This window comes from Aphidius gifuensis, linkage group LG3 (genome assembly GCF_014905175.1).
Source record: "Aphidius gifuensis isolate YNYX2018 linkage group LG3, ASM1490517v1, whole genome shotgun sequence".
NCBI classification, from domain to species: Eukaryota; Metazoa; Arthropoda; class Insecta; order Hymenoptera; family Braconidae; genus Aphidius; species Aphidius gifuensis.
The window spans coordinates 19,160,000-19,183,490 of NC_057790.1; the positions used below are offsets into that span (position 1 = coordinate 19,160,000).

General features: G+C 21.4%; 2 protein-coding genes across 2 annotated transcripts; both read left to right on the top strand.

The window, feature by feature from the left end:
- Positions 1–12,423: 12,423 nt before the first annotated feature.
- Positions 12,424–13,491, top strand: LOC122852504 (radial spoke head protein 9 homolog). Its single transcript, XM_044152368.1, has 4 exons — positions 12,424–12,683; positions 12,746–12,911; positions 12,989–13,277; positions 13,331–13,491. The coding sequence occupies exons 1-4, from the start codon at positions 12,457–12,459 to the stop codon at positions 13,489–13,491; spliced, it is 843 nt and encodes a 280-aa protein (XP_044008303.1). The 5' UTR covers positions 12,424–12,456.
- A 319-nt stretch (positions 13,492–13,810) lies between these two features.
- Positions 13,811–21,813, top strand: LOC122852480 (probable serine/threonine-protein kinase DDB_G0286465). The gene is made up of 11 exons (XM_044152319.1): positions 13,811–14,080; positions 14,654–14,769; positions 14,862–15,013; positions 15,481–15,547; positions 15,634–15,890; positions 15,966–16,750; positions 16,985–17,317; positions 17,482–17,540; positions 20,784–20,950; positions 21,038–21,200; positions 21,691–21,813. The coding sequence occupies exons 2-11, from the start codon at positions 14,668–14,670 to the stop codon at positions 21,706–21,708; spliced, it is 2,103 nt and encodes a 700-aa protein (XP_044008254.1). The 5' UTR covers positions 13,811–14,080; positions 14,654–14,667; the 3' UTR covers positions 21,709–21,813.
- Positions 21,814–23,491: the final 1,678 nt, after the last annotated feature.

Genomic DNA, 23,491 nt, shown 5'->3' on the forward strand with positions numbered 1-23,491 from the left:
TAGATAATAAGTTTCATCAAGTTAACTCCGACGTCATTTCTATGCGTCAATTCATTTTTTGAAAAAATTTTTTATTTAAATTTAAAACGAAAAATAATTTTCAATAGATGTTCAGCATTATCTAATTATCAAATTACTCATTATTAGTAATTATTAGTGTTATAATTATCGCACACTCATCAATCAATACACACACATAATTTTATATAGAAAAAATATTAACAGGAATATTTAACAGGAGTTTTTTTCACTTTTAACTTCTTAGAGAAGGTTTTTTGGGTTTTTTGGTTTTTAGGTTCTTCAGGTTTTCAGGTTTTTGGGTTTCAAACCTGAAGTTTCTGGTTTTTTTAAACTTAATGAAAAAAAACTCGAAAAAAAACTAGAAAAACCTAAAAAACCTAAAAAAAAAACCTAAAAACCCAAGTAACTTTTTAATTTTTTTCGGTTTTTGAGTTTTTTAGGTTTTTCAGGTTTTAGGTTTTTTTAAAAGTGTTTTTAGGTTCTAAGGTTTTAGGTTTTTTAGGTTTTTAGTTTTTCAGTGTTTTTATGTTCTAAGGTTTAAGGTTTTTGAGGTTTTTAGTTTTTCAGGTTTTTAGGTTTTAGGTTTTTTAGGTTTTTAGGTTTTTTTTTAGTTTTTTTAGTTTTAAGGTTAAGTAACTTTTTAGGTTTTTAGGTTTTATAGTTTTGAGGTTTTTGGGTTTCAAACCTGAAGTCTCTGGTTTTTTTAAACTTAATAATAATAAAAAAAACTCAAAAAAAACTAAAAAAAACCTAGAAAAACCTAAAAACCCAAGGAGGTATTTTTTCGGAGTTGAAAGACGTCCGACGTCCTTCTATGATAGGATAGGATAGGCAAGGAGGTATTGTATTTTGTATTTTGTATTTTGTCTTTTGGATTTTAAATTTAAAATTTTATATGGAAAAATCTAAGAATATGAACATTTGAAATTTGAAATTTAAAATACAAAATACAAAATAACCTCCTTGCCTATTCTATTTTAAATTTCAAATTTTAAATTTTATATAGAAAAAATATACTAGGAACATTAAACAGGAATATTAACATAAATATTAACAGGAACATAGGATAGGCAAGGAGGTATTTTTTCGGAATTGATAAAACTATGAAAAAATAAGAAGAAGGTCTAGTGGTCAAGGCATTTGAAGAAGATGAAAAAATGGAAACTGAAAAATGAAAAATGAAAAAATGAAAACTTAAAAATGAAAAAATAAAAACTGAAAAATGAAAAATGAAAAAATGAAAACTAAAAAATAAAAAAATGAAAACTAAAAAATGAAAAAATGAAAGATGAAAAAATGAAAAATGAAAACTAATTATTGAAAAAATAAAAAAATGAAAACTGAAAAATGAAAAATGAAAAAATGAAAACTGAAAAATGAAAGAATGAAAATGAAAAAATGAAAAATGAAAAATGAAAAAATGAAAAATGAAAAAATGAAAACTGAAAAATGAAAAAATGAAAACTAAAAAATGAAAAAATGAAAACTAAAATATGAAAAAATGAAAATGAAAAAATGAAAAAATGAAAACTAAAAAATGAAAAAATGAAAAATGAAAAAATAAAAAATGAAAAAATGAAAAAATGAAAAAATGAAAAATGAAAAAATGAAAAATGAAAAAATGAAAAAATGAAAAAATGAAAACTAGAAAATGAAAAAATGAAAACTAAAAAATGAAAAAATGAAAACTAAAAAATGAAAAAATGAAAACTGAAAAATGAAAAAATGAAAAATGAAAAAATGAAAACTAAAAAATGAAAAATGAAAAAATGAAAACTGAAAAATGAAAAAATGAAAACTAAAAAATGAAAAAATGAAAACTAAAAAATGAAAAATGAAAAAATGAAAAAATGAAAACTAAAAAATGAAAAAATGAAAACTAAAAAATGAAAAAATGAAAACTAAAAAATGAAAAATGAAAACTAAAAAATGAAAAAATGAAAACTAAAAACTAAAAAATGAAAAAATGAAAAATGAAAAAATGAAAAAATGAAAACTAGAAAATGAAAAAATGAAAACTAAAAAATGATAAAATGAAAACTAAAAAATGAAAAATGAAAAAATGAAAAATGAAAAAATGAAAACTAAAAAATGATAAAATGAAAACTAAAAAATGAAAAATGAAAAAATGAAAAATGAAAAAATGAAAAAATGAAAAATGAAAAAATGAAAACTGAAAAATGAAAAATGAAAAAATGAAAACTGAAAAATGAAAAAATGAAAAATGAAAAAATGAAAAAATGAAAAAATGAAAACTAAAAAATAAAAAAATGATAACTAAAAAATGATAAAATGAAAAATGAAAAAATGAAAAATGAAAAAATGAAAAAATGAAAAATGAAAAAATGAAAAATGAAAAAATGAAAAAATGAAAAATGAAAAAATGAAAAAATGAAAACTAAAAAATGAAAAAATGAAAACTAGAAAATGAAAAAATGAAAACTAAAAACTAAAAAATGATAAAATGAAAAATGAAAAAATGAAAAAATGAAAAATGAAAACTAAAAATGAAAATGAAAATGAAAATGAAAAGAAAAATGAAAATGAAAATGAAAAATGAAACTAAAATGAAAAATGAAAACTGGAAAATGAAAAAATGAAAACTAAAAACTGAAATGATGAAAATGAAAATGAAAAAATGAAAATGAAAACTAAAAATGAAAAATGAAAACTAAAAATGATAAAATGAAAATGAGGAAAAATGAAAATGAAAATGAAAAATGAAAATGAAAAATGAAAAATGAAAAGAAAATGAAAAATGAAAAATGAAAAATGAAAATAAAAATAAGGAAAAATGAAAACTAAAAAATGAAAATGAAAACTAAAAACTAAAAATGATAAAATGAAAATGAAAAATGAAAATGAAAATGAAAAAATGAAAACTGAAAAATGAAAAATGAAAACTAAAAATGAAAAATGAAAACTAAAATGAAAAAGATAAAACTAAAATGAAAACTAAAAACTAAAAAATGAAAAAATGAAAAATGAAAAAATGAAAACTAAAAAATGAAAAAATGAAAACTAAAAAATGATAAAATGAAAACTAAAAAATGAAAAATGAAAAAATGAAAAATGAAAAAATGAAAACTAAAAAATGAAAAATGAAAAAATGAAAAATGAAAAAATGAAAAAATGAAAAAATGAAAAAATGAAAACTAGAAAATGAAAAAATGAAAACTAAAAAATGAAAAAATGAAAACTAAAAAATGAAAAATGAAAACTAAAAAATGAAAAAATGAAAACTAAAAACTAAAAAATGAAAAAATGAAAAATGAAAAAATGAAAAATGAAAAAATGAAAAAATGAAAAATGAAAAAATGAAAAACTAAAAAATGAAAAAATGAAAACTAAAAAATGAAAAAATGAAAAAATGAAAAAATGAAAAAATGAAAAAATGAAAAATGAAAAAATGAAAAAATGAAAACTAAAAAATGAAAAAATGAAAACTAGAAAATGAAAAAATGAAAACTAAAAAATGAAAAAATGAAAACTAAAAAATGAAAAATGAAAAAATGAAAAAATGAAAACTAAAAAATGAAAAAATGAAAACTAAAAAATGAAAAATGAAAAAATGAAAAAATGAAAACTGAAAAATGAAAAATGAAAAAATGAAAACTAAAAAATGAAAAAATGAAAACTAGAAAATGAAAAAATGAAAACTAAAAACTAAAAAATGATAAAATGAAAAATGAAAAAATGAAAAAATGGAAAAATGAAAAAATGAAAAAATGAAAACTAGAAAATGAAAAAATGAAAACTAGAAAATGAAAAAATGAAAACTAAAAAATGAAAAAATGAAAACTAAAAAATGAAAAATGAAAACTAAAAACTAAAAAATGAAAAAATGAAAAATGAAAAAATGAAAAAATGAAAACTAAAAAATAAAAAAATGATAACTAAAAAATGATAAAATGAAAAATGAAAAAATGAAAAATGAAAAAATGAAAAAATGAAAAATGAAAAAATGAAAAAATGAAAACTAAAAAATGAAAAAATGAAAACTAGAAAATGAAAAAATGAAAACTAAAAAATGAAAAAATGAAAACTAAAAAATGAAAAATGAAAAAATGAAAAAATGAAAACTAAAAAATGAAAAAATGAAAACTAGAAAATGAAAAAATGAAAACTAAAAAATGAAAAAATGAAAACTAAAAAATGAAAAATGAAAACTAAAAAATGAAAAAATGAAAACTAAAAACTAAAAAATGAAAAAATGAAAAATGAAAAAATGAAAACTAAAAACTAAAAAATGAAAAAATGAAAAATGAAAAAATGAAAAATGAAAAAATGAAAAAATGAAAAATGAAAAACTAAAAAATGAAAAATAAAGAAACTAAAAATGAATGAAAACTAAAAATGCTAAAAATGAAAATGAAAATGGAAAATGAAAAATGAAAAGTTAAAATGAAAAATGATGAAAAAATGAAATGATGAAAAAATGAAAAATGAATGAAAATGAAAATGAAAATGAAAAAAAAATGAAAATGAAAAAGATGATGAAAATGAAAACTAAAAATGAAAATGAAAACTAAAATGAAATGAAAAATAAAACTGAAAAATAAAAAAATGAAACTAAAAATGAAAAATGAAAAGGAAAATGAAAAATGAAAACTAGAAAATGAAAAAATGAAAACTAAAAACTAAAAAATGATAAAATGAAAACTAAAAAATGAAAAATGAAAAAATGAAAAATGAAAACTAAAAAATGAAAACTAGAAAATGAAAAAATGAAAACTAAAAAATGAAAAAATGAAAACTAAAAAATGAAAAAATGAAAACTAAAAAATGAAAAAATGAAAACTAAAAAATGAAAAAATGAAAAAATGAAAACTGAAAAATGAAAAAATGAAAACTAAAAAATGAAAAAATGAAAACTAAAAAATGAAAAATGAAAAAATGAAAACTAAAAAATGAAAAAAAGAAAAAAAAAAAAAAAAAAAATGAAAAAATGAAAACTAAAAAATGAAAAAATGAAAACTAGAAAATGAAAAAATGAAAACTAAAAAATGAAAAAATGAAAACTAAAAAATGAAAAATGAAAACTAAAAAATGAAAAAATGAAAACTAAAAAATGAAAAATGAAAACTAAAAAATGAAAAAATGAAAACTAAAAACTAAAAAATGAAAAAATGAAAAATGAAAAAATGAAAAAATGAAAAATGAAAAAATGAAAACTGAAAAATGAAAAAATGAAAACTAAAAAATGAAAAAATGAAAACTAAAAAATGAAAAAATGAAAACTAAAAAATGAAAAATGAAAACTGAAAAATGAAAAAATGAAAAAATGAAAAAATGAAAAAATGAAAAAATGAAAAAATGAAAAAATGAAAACTAAAAAATGAAAAAATGAAAACTAAAAAATGAAAAAATAAAAACTAAAAAATGATAAAATGAAAACTAAAAAATGAAAAATGAAAAAATGAAAAATGAAAAAATATAAAAATGAAAAATGAAAAAATGAAAAAATGAAAACTAAAAAATGATAAAATGAAAACTAAAAAATGAAAAATGAAAAAATGAAAAATGAAAAAATGAAAACTAAAAAATGATAAAATGAAAACTAAAAAATGAAAAATGAAAAAATGAAAAATGAAAAAATGAAAACTGAAAAATGAAAAAATGAAAAAATGAAAAATGAAAAAATGAAAAAATGAAAACTAAAAAATGAAAAAATGAAAACTAAAAAATGAAAAAATGAAAACTAAAAAATGAAAAATGAAAAAATGAAAAATGAAAAAATGAAAAAATGAAAAATGAAAAAATGAAAAATGAAAAAATGAAAAAATGAAAAATGAAAAAATGAAAAAATGAAAAATGAAAAATGAAAAAATGAAAACTAAAAAATGAAAAAATGAAAACTAAAAAATGAAAAAATGAAAACTAAAAAATGAAAAAATGAAAACTAAAAAATGAAAAATGAAAACTAAAAAATGAAAAAATGAAAACTAGAAAATGAAAAAATGAAAACTAAAAAATGAAAAAATGAAAAATGAAAACTAAAAAATGAAAAAATGAAAACTAAAAAATGAAAAAATGAAAAATGAAAAAATGAAAAAATGAAAAATGAAAAAATGAAAAATGAAAACTAAAAAATGAAAAATGAAAACTAAAAAATGAAAAAATGAAAAATAAAAACTAGAAAATGAAAAAATGAAAACTAAAAACTAAAAAATGATAAAATGAAAAATGAAAAAATGAAAAAATGGAAAAATGAAAAAATGAAAAAATGAAAACTAGAAAATGAAAAAATGAAAACTAAAAAATGAAAAAATGAAAAATGAAAACTAAAAAATGAAAAAATGAAAACTAAAAAATGAAAAAATGAAAAATGAAAAAATGAAAAAATGAAAAATGAAAAAATGAAAAAAAGAAAACTAGAAAATGAAAAAATGAAAACTAAAAAATGAAAAAATGAAAACTAAAAAATGAAAAATGAAAACTAAAAAATGAAAAAATGAAAACTAGAAAATGAAAAAATGAAAACTAAAAAATGAAAAAATGAAAACTAAAAAATGAAAAATGAAAACTAAAAAATGAAAAAATGAAAAATGAAAAAAAGAAAAAATGAAAAATGAAAAAATGAAAAAATGAAAACTAGAAAATGAAAACTAAAAAATGATAAAATGAAAACTAAAAAATGATAAAATGAAAACTAAAAAATGAAAAATGAAAAAATGAAAAATGAAAAAATGAAAACTAAAAAATGAAAAAATGAAAACTAAAAAATGAAAAAATGAAAAATGAAAAAATGAAAAAATGAAAAATGAAAAAATGAAAAAATGAAAAATGAAAAAATGAAAAAATGAAAACTAAAAAATGAAAAAATGAAAACTAGAAAATGAAAAAATGAAAACTAAAAAATGAAAAAATGAAAACTAAAAACTAAAAAATGAAAAAATGAAAAAATGAAAAAATGAAAACTAGAAAATGAAAAAATGAAAACTAAAAAATGAAAAAATGAAAAATGAAAACTAAAAAATGAAAAAATGAAAACTAAAAAATGAAAAAATGAAAAATGAAAAAATGAAAAAATGAAAAATGAAAAAATGAAAAAATGAAAAATGAAAACTAAAAAAATGAAAAATGAAATGAAAATGAAAAAATGAAAACTAAAAAAATGAAAAATGAAAACTAAAAAATGAAAAAATGAAAACTAGAAAATGAAAAAATGAAAACTCAAAAATGAAAAAATGAAAAATGAAAACTAAAAAATGAAAAAATGAAAACTAGAAAATGAAAAGATGAAAAGAAAATGAAAAATGGAAAAATGAAAACTAAAAAATGGAAAATGAAAACTAGAAAGTGAAAAATGAAAACTAAAAATGAAAAATGAAAACTAAAAATGAAAATGAAAAATGAAAATGAAAATGAAAAAAACTAAAAATGATAAAATGAAAACTAAAATGAAAATGAAAATGAAAAATGAAAATGAAAAATGAAAATGAAAATGAAAAATGAAAACTGAAAAATGAAAAAATGAAAACTGAAAAATGAAAAAATGAAAACTGAAAAATGAAAAATGAAAAAATGAAAAAATGAAAACTGAAAAATGAAAAAATGAAAACTAAAAAATGAAAAAATGAAAACTAAAAAATGAAAAATGAAAAAATGAAAAAATGAAAAATGAAAAAATGAAAAAATGAAAACTAAAAAATGAAAAGTGAAAAAATGAAAAAATGAAAACTAAAAAATGAAAAATGAAAAAATGAAAAAATGAAAAAATGAAAAATGAAAAAATGAAAAAATGAAAACTAAAAAATGAAAAAATGAAAACTAGAAAATGAAAAAATGAAAACTAAAAAATGAAAAAATGAAAACTAAAAAATGAAAAATGAAAACTAGAAAATGAAAAAATGAAAACTAAAAACTAAAAAATGATAAAATGAAAAATGAAAAAATGAAAAAATGAAAAAATGAAAAAATGAAAACTAAAAAATGAAAAAATGAAAACTAAAAAATGAAAAAATGAAAAAATGAAAAAATGAAAACTAAAAAATGAAAAAATGAAAACTGAAAAATGAAAAATGAAAAAATGAAAACTGAAAAATGAAAAAATGAAAACTAAAAAATGAAAAAATGAAAACTAGAAAATGAAAAAATGAAAACTAAAAAATGAAAAAATGAAAACTAAAAAATGAAAAATGAAAACTAAAAAATGAAAAAATGAAAACTAAAAACTAAAAAATGAAAAAATGAAAACTAAAAAATGAAAAAATGAAAAAATGAAAACTAAAAAATGAAAAAATGAAAACTGAAAAATGAAAAATGAAAAAATGAAAACTAAAAAATGAAAAAATGAAAACTAAAAAATGAAAAAATGAAAACTAAAAAATGAAAAAATGAAAACTAAAAAATGAAAAATGAAAACTAAAAAATGAAAAAATGAAAACTAGAAAATGAAGAATGAAAACTAAAAAATGAAAAAATGAAAACTAAAAACTAAAAAATGAAAAAATGAAAAATGAAAAAATGAAAAAATGAAAAATGAAAAAATGAAAACTGAAAAATGAAAAAATGAAAACTAAAAAATGAAAAAATGAAAACTAAAAAATGATAAAATGAAAACTAAAAAATGAAAAATGAAAAAATGAAAAATGAAAAAATGAAAAATGAAAAAATGAAAAAATGAAAAATGAAAAATGAAAAAATGAAAACTGAAAAATGAAAAATGAAAAACTAAAAAATGAAAAATGAAAAACTAAAAAATGAAAAAATGAAAACTAAAAAATGAAAAACTAAAAAATGAAAAATGAAAAACTAAAAAATGAAAAAATGAAAAAATGAAAAAATGAAAACTAAAAAATGAAAAAATGAAAACTAAAAAATGAAAAATGAAAACTAAAAAATGAAAAAATGAAAACTAAAAACTAAAAAATGATAAAATGAAAACTAAAAAATGAAAAATGAAAAAATGAAAAATGAAAAAATGAAAAAATGAAAAATGAAAAAATGAAAAAATGAAAAATGAAAAAATGAAAACTAAAAAATGAAAAAATGAAAACTAAAAAATGAAAAAATGAAAACTAAAAAATGAAAAAATGAAAACTAAAAAATGAAAAATGAAAACTAAAAAATGAAAAAATGAAAACTAAAAAATGAAAAAATGAAAACTAAAAAATGAAAAATGAAAACTAAAAAATGAAAAAAAAAAAAAAAAAAAAAAAAAAAAGAAAAAAAAAAAAAAAAAAAAAAAAAAAAAAAAAAAGAAAAAAAGAAAAAATGAAAAAATGAAAAAATGAAAAATGAAAAAATGAAAAAATAAAAAATGAAAAAATGAAAACTAGAAAATGAAAAATGAAAACTAAAATGAAAAAATGAAAACTAAAAATGAAAATGAAAACTAAAATGAAAAATGAAAACTAAGGAAAAATGAAAAATGAAAATGAAATGGAAAATGAAAAGATGAAATGAAAGACTGAAAATGAAAAAATGAAAACTAAAAAATGAAAAAATGAAAACTAAAAAATGAAAAATGAAAACTAAAAAATGAAAAAATGAAAACTAAAAACTAAAAAATGAAAAAATGAAAACTAGAAAATGAAAGAATGAAAACTAAAAAATGAAAAAATGAAAACTAAAAAATGAAAAATGAAAAAATGAAAAATGAAAAAATGAAAACTAAAAAATGATAAAATGAAAACTAAAAAATGAAAAATGAAAAAATGAAAAATGAAAAAATGAAAAAATGAAAAATGAAAAAATGAAAAAATGAAAACTAAAAAATGAAAAAATGAAAATTAGAAAATTAAAAAAATCAAAACTAAAAAATGAAAAAATGAAAACTAAAAAATGAAAAATGAAAACTAAAAAATAAAAACTAAAAACTAAAAAATGAAAAAATGAAAAATGAAAAAATGAAAAAATGAAAAATGAAAAAATGAAAAAATGAAAACTGAAAAATGAAAACTAAAAACTAAAAAATGATAAAATGAAAACTAAAAAATGAAAAATGAAAAAATGAAAAATGAAAAAATGAAAAAATGAAAAATGAAAAAATGAAAAAATGAAAACTAAAAAATGAAAAAATGAAAACTAGAAAATGAAAAAATGAAAACTAAAAACTAAAAAATGAAAAAATGAAAAAATGAAAACTAAAAAATGATAAAATGAAAACTAAAAAATGAAAAATGAAAAAATGAAAAATGAAAAAATGAAAAAATGAAAAATGAAAAAATGAAAAAATGAAAACTAAAAAATGAAAAAATGAAAACTAAAAAATGAAAAAATGAAAAAATGAAAAAATGAAAGCTGAAAAATGAAAAAATGAAAACTGAAAAATGAAAAATGAAAAAATGGAAACTGAAAAATGAAAAAATGAAAACTAAAAAATGAAAAATGAAAAAATGAAAAAATGAAAAATGAAAAAATGAAAAATGAAAGCTGAAAAATGAAAAAATGAAAACTAAAAAATGAAAAATGAAAAAATGAAAAATGAAAAAATGAAAAATGAAAGCTGAAAAATGAAAAAATGAAAAAATGAAAAAATAAAAAATGAAAAATTAAAAATGAAATTTTAAATTTAAAATTTAGAATACAAAATACAAAATAACTCCTTGCCTCTCCTATGTTCCTGTTAATATTTTCAGAATTTTCCATATAAAATTTCACCCAAGTAACTTTTTAATTTTTTTAGGTTTTTGAGTTTTTTAGGTTTTTCAGGTTTTAGGTTTTTTTAAAAGTGTTTTTAGGTTCTAAGGTTTTAGGTTTTTCAGGTTTTTAGTTTTTCAGTGTTTTTAAGTTCTAAGGTTTAAGGTTTTTGAGGTTTTTAGTTTTTCAGGCTTTTAGGTTTTAGGTTTTTTAGGTTTTTAGGTTTTTTTTTAGTTTTTTTAGTTTTAAGGTTAAGTAACTTTTTAGGTTTTTAGGTTTTATAGTTTTGAGGTTTTTGGGTTTCGAACCTGAAGTCTCTGGTTTTTTTAAACTTAATAATAATAAAAAAAACTCAAAAAAAACTTAAAAAAACGTAGAAAAACCTAAAAAACCTAAAAAAAAAACCTAAAAAACCTAAAACCTAAAAACCCAAGTAACTTAAGAGGTATTTTGTCTTAAGCAACATTTTAAATTTTAAATTTAGAATTTTATTTAGAAAAAAAATATAGGATACGCAAGGAGGTGTCTTTTGAATTTTAAATTTAAAATTTTATATAGAAAAAATAGAGAATATGAACAGGAACATTAACAGAAATATTAACAGGAACATAGGATAGGCAAGGAGGTATTTTTTCGGAGTTGATGAAACTATGAAAAAATAAGAAGAAGTAGTGGTCTAGTGGTCAAGGCGTTTGAAGAAGATGAAAAAATGAAAACTGAAAAATGAAAAAATGAAAAAATGAAAACTGAAAAATGAAAAATGAAAAAATGAAAACTGAAAAATGAAAAAATGAAAACTAAAAAATGAAAAATGAAAAAATGAAAAAATGAAAAAATGAAAAATGAAAAAATGAAAAATGAAAGCTGAAAAATGAAAAAATGAAAACTAAAAAATGAAAAAATGAAAAATGAAAAAATGAAAAATGAAAAAACTCAAAAAAAACTAAAAAAAACCTAGAAAAACCTAAAAAACCTAAAAAAAAACCTAAAAAACCTAAAACCTAAAAACCCAAGTAACTTAAGAGGTATTTTGTCTTAAGCAACATTATTGAAAATTATTTTTCGTTTTAAATTTAAATAAAAAATGAACAAAAAATGAATTGACGCATAGAAGGACGTCGGAGTTAACTTGATGAAACTTAGAAAAGATAAGAAGCCCTGTGGTCTAGTGGTCAAGGCGTTTGCCCGGAAAGCAAAAGACCCGGGTTCGATTCCCGGCGGGGGAACTTCGTTATTTTTTCTAAGTTTCTGGTTTTTTTTTTTCAAAAAATGAATTGACGCATAGAAGGACGTCGGAGTTAACTTGATGAAACTTAGAAAAGATAAGAAGCCCTGTGGTCTAGTGGTCAACTTCTTCGGCGTGTTGTTGTAATTGTCATTTCGGCAATTGAAAAATCGTTTACTACCGCCTCTCACTCGCTGAGACACATTTAAACAAATTTTTTTCATTCATTTATTATATAACTAGAAAAAAAAATATTTAGAATCAATAATTAATAGAGATACAATTTTAAAAAAAATGGATTTTTATCGACATTTAAAGTGCTCGAAACTGTATTAGAATAAATGTCAAAGCGCTCGAATTGTATAAACTTATATTTGTTCCGAATTACAAATGTCGCGAATTGTAAATTTGTAAAAATCGAAGTGGGGAAAATAGCCGCGTGCCCAATTTATTGGCAATAAAAATATAATAATAAATTAACACAACGTTAAATAATTTTTTAAATTTCGAATTAAATTTTGTTTGCAAAAAAAAAAAACAAAGATATTCATTTGTTTTAATTGACTACATAAATTTACCTGGCTGTTTACCAAAAAAAAATTAATAACCAAACTCGATGACTCATGGATTACTGTAAACTATCAGAAACTGTAGATAAATTTGGTCACGCAGGTATTTGCATAGGTACAGAAAAATCCCAGATATTAAAAAACTCACTCTTGATTTTACAAAATGAAAATCATTTTAAAAAAACATTTTATTGGGGGCGAATAAATGGCATTCAAGCTGACTATCAAATAGCCTATGGTTACAAAAAAGATTGTCTAAAAGATAGAATATTTTTTTACAGGTAAAATATTTATTAAAAATAATTTATATTAAATAAATTTTCAAATTAATTTATCAAATTAGTCTTGATGGACTGGACTGGATGCTACTGCCAAAATCAAATAAATGCAGTCGTTATTTGACACCATTGGCAATGACATTATTCGAAGGAAACCCTTCAATCGTTACAAATGTTTTGAAAAATAATATTCCATTTTCTCCAGATGATAAATCATTAGAAGCTTTCGAGGTTATTTAATAAACATTTGTTACTATAATATTAAAAAAAAAAAATTAACAAGACTTGTTTCATGAATTAAACTTCAGGGTGTAATGCCAAATGAGCTGAAAGAAGAAGATCGTTTAGCAACAACAGTTGAAATGATAACTGAAGAATCTCTTGTGATTCCTCGTGGAGGTTTTTTTAAAAATCCCGATGGAATTATAACAGAACATCCATCATACTCAGGATTAAATTCAACAGAATCAATTGATCTCAAGTCTTATCTTCATGCAAGACTTCCACGTAAAAAATGGACTGAAAATTTATTAACAAGAGATGACTATAATTATTCTCTGGATTTTTTAGATCCAATTGAAATGGATCCATTAAAAGGTATTCATTTAATTTAATATATAAATTTTAATTAATACAAATTTATCTTTCAGAATCATGGAATTTACAAGTATACTCTGCTGGTCATTTGGTAATTTTGCAAAATCTCTTTTGGCCAGGAATGACATTTTATCATATTGTAGATTCACCACATTATGGATCACTCTACATTGGCTCTGGCATAAAAAATTTAAATGTTCCTTTTATGATTTAAAATATATTATTGAATAAAAAGTTCATTAAATTATTTTCAATTTTATTATTTAATAATTAAACAAACTGAGTTAATAGATGCAAAAAAAAAAAAAAAAATGATTGATTGATTTTAGTACAGTCTTGATAGCGTTGATGTCACATCAGTGTGGAATAACGAGATCTAGGCATGATCGTAAATAGAATCAATCAGTAAATAGATCGAGCTTCTTATTCACGGGGTAATGGACGACGAGAATGATATATTTTTGATCAAGTGATGAACAAAGACAACATCAACCGAATAGAGATGTCTTTGGCAAAGTTTATCGTGACACCGTTTTTTAACTTGCTCAGTTGAAAGTACGACAATAATTTAATTGCCATTTAGTCGTCAATCCCAGTGCATTAATATCCTTTCGTTTGGTGTGTGTGACAAGAAATTTGTCAATCAAATAATAATAATAACAATAGCAATAATATATTTTAAAGAAAAAAATTAAATATAAAATTTTAAGGTAAAACAAATAACGTCTGGCTCGAGTTGAGTTATCAGACTGCCATTGACAATAAACATAACTTGTTCGATGTCGATTAATAACATTGAACTGGCAAGTATATATTCTTTGTGTTAGCCACCACTTCATCATTGAATTTTTTTTTTATAGTCAAAACTATTAATGAACATTTTGCTTTATTTATTTCATTGAATTGATGATGATGTTGTTGATGATGATGAAATATTATTTCCGGTATTAAATTAAAAATTAATTGTCGCCAAATATTTACGGTCAATGACCAACTAAGATTAATTAATTTTAAAATTATTTTTATCTATTCACCTACTCATATTATTATCTCATTACATAATCTAATTTTAAAAGAACAATAAATAATTATAAAATTTATATTTAAATTAATAGCATATATTTTATATTTTATTATGACTTTTTTTTTTTTTTTTTCTTTAGATAATGGGTTTATTTTTTAATTTTTATTTATATATAAAAATATATATGTAATAGGTGTTGGCGTCTAGATAAAAATAGGTAACTTACGTAATTAACTTGCTATTCCATCATCACTAGTCTAAATCTTTTTTGAATTGACTATTTAACTGTTTTAATAATTTTTTTCTTTTCTTTTCTTTAAATAACTTTTTTAATATATTATTTTTTTTTTAGATGTAGAAAACATCATGTCTATCATTGAGATAAAATTTTCAAAATTCGACAATACACCATGGGGCTTTCGACTGGCGGGTGGAAGTGATTTTCCTCAACCATTGACGGTTATTAAAGTACGTAAAAATATGATTAATTATTAAAATATTTCAAGGTTATTATTAATGTTGTTGTTGTCGTTGTTTTTTTTTTTTTTTTTTTTCTATAGATAATTGAAGGAAGTCTTGCGGAATGTATGGGACTAAAACCTGGTGATGTTGTCGTTAGACTCAATGATGTTGCTGTTAGTGGTATGACCCATGGTCAGGCTCATGAAGCGCTCAAGATAGCTGGAAATAATTTCAGCTTGTCGGTGCACAGGTAAATAATTATTTATTATAGTAAAAAAATAAAATAATAAATAAATAAAATACCAGGCAATCTGAGCAATTTAAACGATTAAAAAGAAATGTAATAGCTCTTGATATATATAAGTGTGCTGTTTACCTTGTATATAAATTTGTGGGTGAAAAAATAAAAAAAAAAATACTTGATTTGTTATTTAAGAGGGGGAGAATAAAATGAAGACTGTAAGATGAAAAAAAAAAAAAAAAAAAACAAAAAGCTTGTTACTTTGTACCTTGAAATATTCGACCTTGACCGGATATGTCGAACAGGCCAATCAAATACAAGCCAATAATTATTTTTAATAAGTCTCAATCGATCAAGCACTTTAGTTTGATTATTGACTTCAATCATTTGATACTAAAGTCTATGATTATACTTAAATTTCTCATTATTTCACGTTAAATTAATTTTATTTATTTTTCTTATAATCTTTTGATCAGAACGCAAGAAGCACAACAGGCTGTTGATGCAATCCAAGAGGATAACATTGTTCCTTACACGATTCCTGTGAGTTGAGAATAATGAAAAATAATAATAATGATTATTATTATAATAACAATATAGCAGTAACTTTAATTAATTTATTTTTAAAGTTGGAAGAATTAAAGCCAATAACTCCTGAGAGTGATTCAAGTGACGAGAGTTTTTCGGATTCTGATGAGGAGGAACAGGACGAAGAAGAGAAACAAGAAAAAAAAGAATTATCACCAAAATTAAATGAAAAAGAACCAACACCAGTTAATGATAACGGTGATGTTAAATCAAATAAAGAAATAACTGACGAAGAAATTGCACAATTAATTCTTGAAGAAGAAGAATTATTACCTGCTGGTGAACAAGGAGTTCTTGGGTTAGTTATAAATTTATAAATATTATATTTTTTAAATTTATTTTAATATTTTATTAATTTTGTTTTATTTTTTAGTGTTAATTTTAAAAAATTAAGACCACGTTTACCTGGATTAAAAGAATCAAAAGTTTTAGAAGAATTACAAAAATTAGCTGTTGAAGAAGCACCAAAAATTCAAGAATTAAAACGTACATCAACATTTTTACAAAAACCAGAAAGACCAATACCAAAAAGTAAAGAAGATAATAAACAAGCAAACGATTATACTGGTGGATATAAAGTTATTATTAAAAAACAACCAAAAAAAACAGTTACAGAAAGATTATTAGCAAGTGGTCGTTTAGAGCCATTAAAAACACCAGAACCAACAATGAATACACCATCAATAACACCAGAACCAACACAATGCTCAAGACCAGAATCAGCAGCATCAAGAGTCTATGAAATACCAATTGAAGTTGAAGGACGTGAATCAAAAGCATCAACAATCAAAGACAATGATAACAATAAAATTGATGATAATGAATTAAAAAACAATGAAAATATTGATAGTAAAGAAAGATCACCAACACCATGTAATGATGATAATAATAATAATAGTGAAAATGAAAATGATGCTGTTCAAATAGCAGAACCACCAAAGCCAATATTTGATAAAGAAAAAGTTAAAGAACTTATTACAGCTGAAATAAGTCTTGAAAAACAATTGGAAAGTGTACAAAATCAATTATTAGCATTGAAACAATTACCAAGTGAAATTGAAAATCATTTAAGAATAGTATCTGAACAATTATATAAAATAATGGAATTAAGTGGTGTACAAAATGGTAGCCAGTCTAGTTCACGTCGTGGTTCTTCAGGTTATTATAACTATTCATATATGATACATTTTGTTTATTTTTTATTTTAAATTATTTTTATTTAGCCAAGGTTTTATATTTTATAAATAAATTTACTCGCCCACTAATGTGATAGATGGCTGTTTGGCATACAGTCACCCTTGAATCTAATATTGTGAAATTCATTGAGCAATATATATATATATGTATATACAGACTCTATGATTAATGTTTCGTAATTTAAAAATATTTCAGATGATGAAAAAAAACAACAAGATTCTGAGATTAAAAAAAATGATAATGATCAGCCAGAATCATCTGATAGTAATAATAATAATGATGATGATGATGATGAAAAAAATGATAATCACAGTGAAAAATCAGATAATGAAAATAGATCTTCACCTGCAACGGTAACAAGTGAACCACCAATTATTATTGAGCCTGAAATGGAACAAGTTGGACCACCAGAGACCAATGAACTTGAAGTTACAATCACTGATGAGGATCATCATGTTAAAAAATGTGTTGCATCGTATGAAACAAAACTCTTTAGATCACGTGAACCAAGTCCTGCACCATCTCATGGTAATGTATTATTATTTTTTTATAAAATTAATTATCACTATATCTTTTTTTTTATAAGTTTTAAATTTCATTTTTTAAATATACATTTATTTGATTGCTAAGCTGTGATATAAATATCTATTTTTTTTTTTTTCATTATATTTTTTTGTTGATATTAATTTTAGGAAGTTATGAGGTGGATCCAAATCTCCCAGCAAAAGATCAAATTATACAAGAATTGAAGGTAGCCCTTTCCCCCACCTCACTTTTTATTTGTCTTTTTTATTTTATTTTTTTTTTCATCTAAATTCATGTGTCTAAAATTAAAAAATAAAATATATACAGCTAGTGTTTTCGACCTTCCCTGGCGGAAATGGTGAGAGCTAAGCCAGAAGAAAACGATATCGCTTTTGTCGCCAAAGCCAGAGCAAAGCCAGAGATAATAAAAACAGAATATTAACAATATCAAACGTAAATTTGGGCTTTATATGGATATATTATTTAAATTAAATTATTATTGAACTTATTTTTAGCGATAATATTGATGTAAAGAGATAAATATAAGTATAACAAGTAATGTAAAAGTTGACAGATTTTGACGTTTTGAGGTTGACTTGAATCGGCTAAACACAAAAATCCCTAGCGTGAAGCAATAGTAAATCCAGACCTTTTCCAGAGAAAAGCCAGACTTGTAAAAAAGACATTTATTTATAACAATAGCACTAAGTATTAATAAACAATATTAAATTAATAAATTTTAATGACTTGTAGAGACTTTTTTATTAATACTAGGGCATACCCGCGCTTCGTGCGCTTTTTTCGTGAGTTTTTATTTAACCAAAAATTATAGTCAAAATAATACTAAAAATAATAATACAGATAATTTGTTCAAGTCGTTAATATTTAAATAAATTGAGAGAATTCAAAGAAAACCCTATTACCTCGTGAATTCAACTACTGATGACAGCTAAATACAGGCAGAGGTGAATAAGAAGTCTCTGGGAGCCAAGGTTTTTTGGTCACTGAATTTTATAGAATGTTGATTTACTTAGAAAACAATAAGAAATGATTATTTTGTAAGCCTCATATGTATTGCTTTAATTTTTTTTGACCCCATACGTATTACTTCAATTTTTTTTAGCCCCATACGTATTGCTTTAATTTTTTTCAGCCCCATACGTATTGGTTTAATTTTTTTTAACCCCATACGTATTGCTTTAATTTTTTTTCAGCCCCATACGTATTGCTTCAATTTTTTTTGACCCCATACGTATTGCTTTAAATTTTTTTAGCCCCATACGTATTGCTTTAACTTTTTTAGCCCCATACGTATTGCTAATATTATTCTATCACGTTAAAAAAATGTAAAAAACTAATTTTTAAAAGCTTTATATAAAATACTAAATAACGATCATCAAGAAATAAATTTAAATTGATCAATTAAGAAAATAAAAAATAACAAATTTAAAAAAAAAAAATAAAAAAATCACACTATTTCAGCTAATTTCACAATAAACAAAAAAAATAATAACAAAATAAAAACCTTTCAACGTGAAGTTAGCTGAAATGAAGTGATTTTTTTAAATAGGATAATTAATTTTTCGCGTGAAAAAAAAAAAAACACATCAATCTCTGGCAATACAAAAGCCAGAGGAAAGCCAGAGTAAAGCCAGAGTAAAACCAGACAAAAGCCAGAGCAAAGCCAGAGGAGAGCCAGACTTGTAAAAAAGACATTTATTTATAACGATAGCACTAACTATTAATAAACAATATTAAATTAATAAATTTTGATGACTTTTAGAGACTTTTTTATTAGTATAATTAATTTTTCGCGTAAAAAAAAAAAAACACATCAAGTCTGGCTTTACTCTGGCTTTTGTATTGCCAGAGATTGATGTGTTTTTCACGCAAAAATTAATATATTAATAAAAAGTCTCATCATTAATTATTAATTGTAATATTGTTTATTAATAATGCTATTGCAAATATTTAACAGTCTGGCTTTACTCTGCTTTTGTCTGGTTTACTGGCCTCTCAACTCTGGCTTTTGTATTGCCAGAGATTGATGTGTTTTTTTTTTTTTTTTTCACGCGAAACATTAATTATATTAATTAAAAAGTCTCTAAAAGTCATTAAAATTCTCTAATTTATTATTGTTTATTAATAATTAGTGATATTGTTATAAATAAATGTCTTTTTTACAAGTCTGGCTTTACTCTGGCTTTGCTCTGGCTTTTGTCTGGTTTTATTCTGGCTTTCTTCTGGCTTTTGTATTGCCAGAGATTGATGTGTTTTTTTTTTTTTTTTTCAAGCGAAAAATCAATTTTAATAATAAAGAAGAATCTAAAAGTCATTAAAATTGATTAATTTAATATTGTTTGCTAATAGTTAGTGTTTTTGTTATAAATAAATGTCTTTTTTACAAGTCTGGCTTTACTCTGGCTTTGCTCTGGCTTTTGTCTGGTTTTACTCTGGCTTTACTCTGGCTTTTGTATTGCCAGAAATTGATGTGTTTTTTTTTTTTTTTCAAGCGAAAAATTAATTTTAACAATAAAAAAGTCTCTAAAAGTCATTAAAATTGATTAATTTAATATTGTTTATTAATAGTTAGTGCTATTGTTATAAATAAATGTCTTTTTTACAAGTCTGGCTTCACTCTGGAAAAAGTCTGGATTTGCTATTGCTTTACGCGAGGGATTTTTGTGTTTAGCCGATTCAAGTCAACCTCAAAACTTTTACATTACTTGTTATACTTATATTTATCTCTTTACATCAATATTATCGCTAAAAATAAGTTTAATAATAATTTAATTTAAATAATATATCCATATAAAGCCCAAATTTACGTTTGATATCGTTAATATTCTGTTTTTATTATCTCTGGCTTTGCTCTGGTTTTGCTCTGGCTTCGGCGACAAAAGCGATCACGCCAGTTCTGCCAGGGTTGTCACAGTTTCTCTCGAAAAAACAAAACAAAACAAAGGAATTTGTCTTTTTAATAATTTCTGTTTGTTGAGAAATAATTTTCATCCTTTCTTCTTATTTTCTATTATCAACAATTGAAATTTACAGCATGATTTCACATTTACCACGGATCGTTGAACATAATTTTAACCATAATTTTATTTATCATCGTGTAAATAAGAAAATATATGTGTAAAATAAGAAAATATTTATTTTTATATTTTATCCTCACACAATATATCCTGTTATTTAAAAAGTAACAAAAAAGTTCTTCATATATATATGTTCGTTTCTAATTTTCATAAATAAATTCCATTTGTTTAATTTATTTTTTTTTTGTTAAATTATTAATGAAATGTTTAAGCACGTTATTTCAATCCTGTCACCGATTGTGGCATATTTCATTTAAAAAAAAAAAAAATATGTCTTGACAAGCTGATTTCTGTTGAGTAAAAAAAAAAGAACAGCATAGACTTAATGTGTTTGATTGACAAGTAATTAAAACGATCGTTCGATCCGGCAGCACAGAGCAGGAGGAAGAAAGCGTTCAAAAGAACTTTGGCCCCAGGCTAAGCAGCTGGAACTAACTTATGGACGAAGATGGAGGTGTCCAAATGATTTTTTCAATGATGAGATGATAGCTGAGGTATTGTCAGGACAAGCAGAAGTCATTCGTGGTCGAGCACTTGGGCTAGTTAATTTTTTAATATATAATAATTATAATAATATTTTACAAATCATTCAAATTGATTGATTTTTTTTCATTTTATTATTTAGTGTTAATTTTAAAAAATATGAAAAAGCATGGCTACCAAATTACGATCATTTAATGAGCTCAAGTGTTTACAAGATGCTTCATAAAATGGAACGTGAACCTAAAACTGGAATTCCAGCACGTCCATCAAAAGTACTTGCTGCTGAAGATGTAATTGAAAGTGCTGTAAGTTTAATTTAATATATAAATATATACACAAACAAAATTAATAGTTGCACATAATACAAGTAATTTAATATTTAAAAAAAAAAAAGTAATATACAAATTATACTAATGACTGGTCTATTTAAATTTTTTTTCTTCTTCACTGACAAATTATGACTAATAAAATATCTTTGAAAGTAAGTAGAGATAATATAATTTTTATTGACTAACTTTCCAAAGATGATGATAATAATAATTTTATTATTTTTGCGAAAGTATAAATATTGCAATTTAATTTTTTAAATATTTAATGATAATTTAATCACACTTGATCATATCAAAAAACATTTTAAAATTTAACTAAAAATTTATTACTCAATTTAAAAATTATACAAGTTAAAATTATGATATAAAGTTCTTTAATAATAATAAAATTTTATGTGCAACTATTTTTGATCGTATATAATTACACTAATTGTAAAACTTATTAAAATTATATTTTTATTTCCAGAAATCACCGGTATTTTGAAGATTCAACAAAAAAAAAAATCAACAAAAAAGCCACACATCATCAAATATAAAATCTAATAAACTAATTTGAGCAGAAAAAAAAAAAAAAAAAAAATCGTCACAGACAATAAATTTTCATGAATCTTATTTATACGTAAATTTTAGCTATAAAATAAAGTAAAAAAAAAAAAAACCGTTGGAATGCAATTAACAAGAAAAAAAATAAATAAAAAAAATAAGAGAAGAAATAAAATAATATATAATTGTAAATTAAAATTAATTCGAGTATTTATGAGTGAAGAAATATTAAAATCATCACTTTGAATGATCGGATTATGAATTTAATACTTCTCTAAAAATAATTCAACATGACGAGCATTATATTTTTCTTGATAAAGAAAGCGAAAGAAAGATAAATATATATAATATATACAAAAAAAAAAAAAACATAATAATTTTATTTCTTTAAAAGTGTTATAATTTAATAGTAAGATAATGTAAATTGAGAACGAATGAGGTGTTATCCAGGGCATCATCATCACACAGTTAAATATATATATATTTTATTTTTTTTCTACAAGTCACACGGCCCAGATGATGTATCAACCGCGTAAGCCACACGTTGTTGAGTCACACACTTACTGAGGTTTTCGTATTTGAATATTTTGTGTGGTCTTAGTGTTGTTATTTATCTCTCATAATAATAAACACTATATGTATCAAATTTTTACACTGATTATACTCGCGACAATAATTGCATCTAAAAAACATTTAAACATACATATTTACTTAAAAATTTACTAGATCCACCAATTTATCATTTACTTTTTTTGTTTTAATTTATTTATTCTTTCATCTATACTATTTCCTTGCTATAGGCAACACTGAAAAACGTGACGTCGACTTAAAACAATTTATGCAAAGTATTCTATACATGATTCACGAACTAGTTGGCGCATTCGTGACTGCTACAGGCACATTATAATGCATTTTATATTGCACCCAAAATACTTCACCTTCGATTTTATATTAAAAGATTATTTATTTTTTTGTTTTTCTCTTTAAATTGTCTTTGATCGATTTGATAAATAAATGCCAAAGTATATATAATATATATTTACAACAATAAATTAGAAATAATAATAGATATATATAAAAAAAAAAATTATGTTTTCAAATATAAATAGTGTAAAAAAAAATAAATAAAAACAAATAATAAATAAAATGTTTAAAGAATAAAAATCATGATGAAATATAATTTTTTTTTTTTTTATATTTAAAAATTATTAATTCAAGGATAAATTTGTTGATAATAAAAAATTTTTTTGGTAATATAATAGTGAATATTTAGAGAAACAATTGACGCAACTATAAATTTTTAATATTTTAATTTTTCAAAGGCCAAGAATATAATAATTTCAACGACATAATATCAAATGTCACACTTTCATCTAATAATTCTCAAGTTATATGTGTTTCATGTAACTGTTGAAATCAAACCACACAAAAATTACATATATATATATGATTTTTTTTTATCAGGGAAAAACATTTATTTTTCATTTTCTGTTTTTATTTTTTTTTTATAAATTTCAAATGGATAAACAAACAGATAATTTATTGCCCAAACATGTATACATGGTGTGTTGTATATATATGTATAATGGTGCAAGACCTTTAGGCGTGTTTTCTCATTTAATGACGATGCTTCCGTATCTTCATGCCAGGTGTTGGCTTTCATTATTTCCCACCCGTAGTTTTGCATAATTCACGCTACTTATTTTTTTTATTCCCGTAAATGC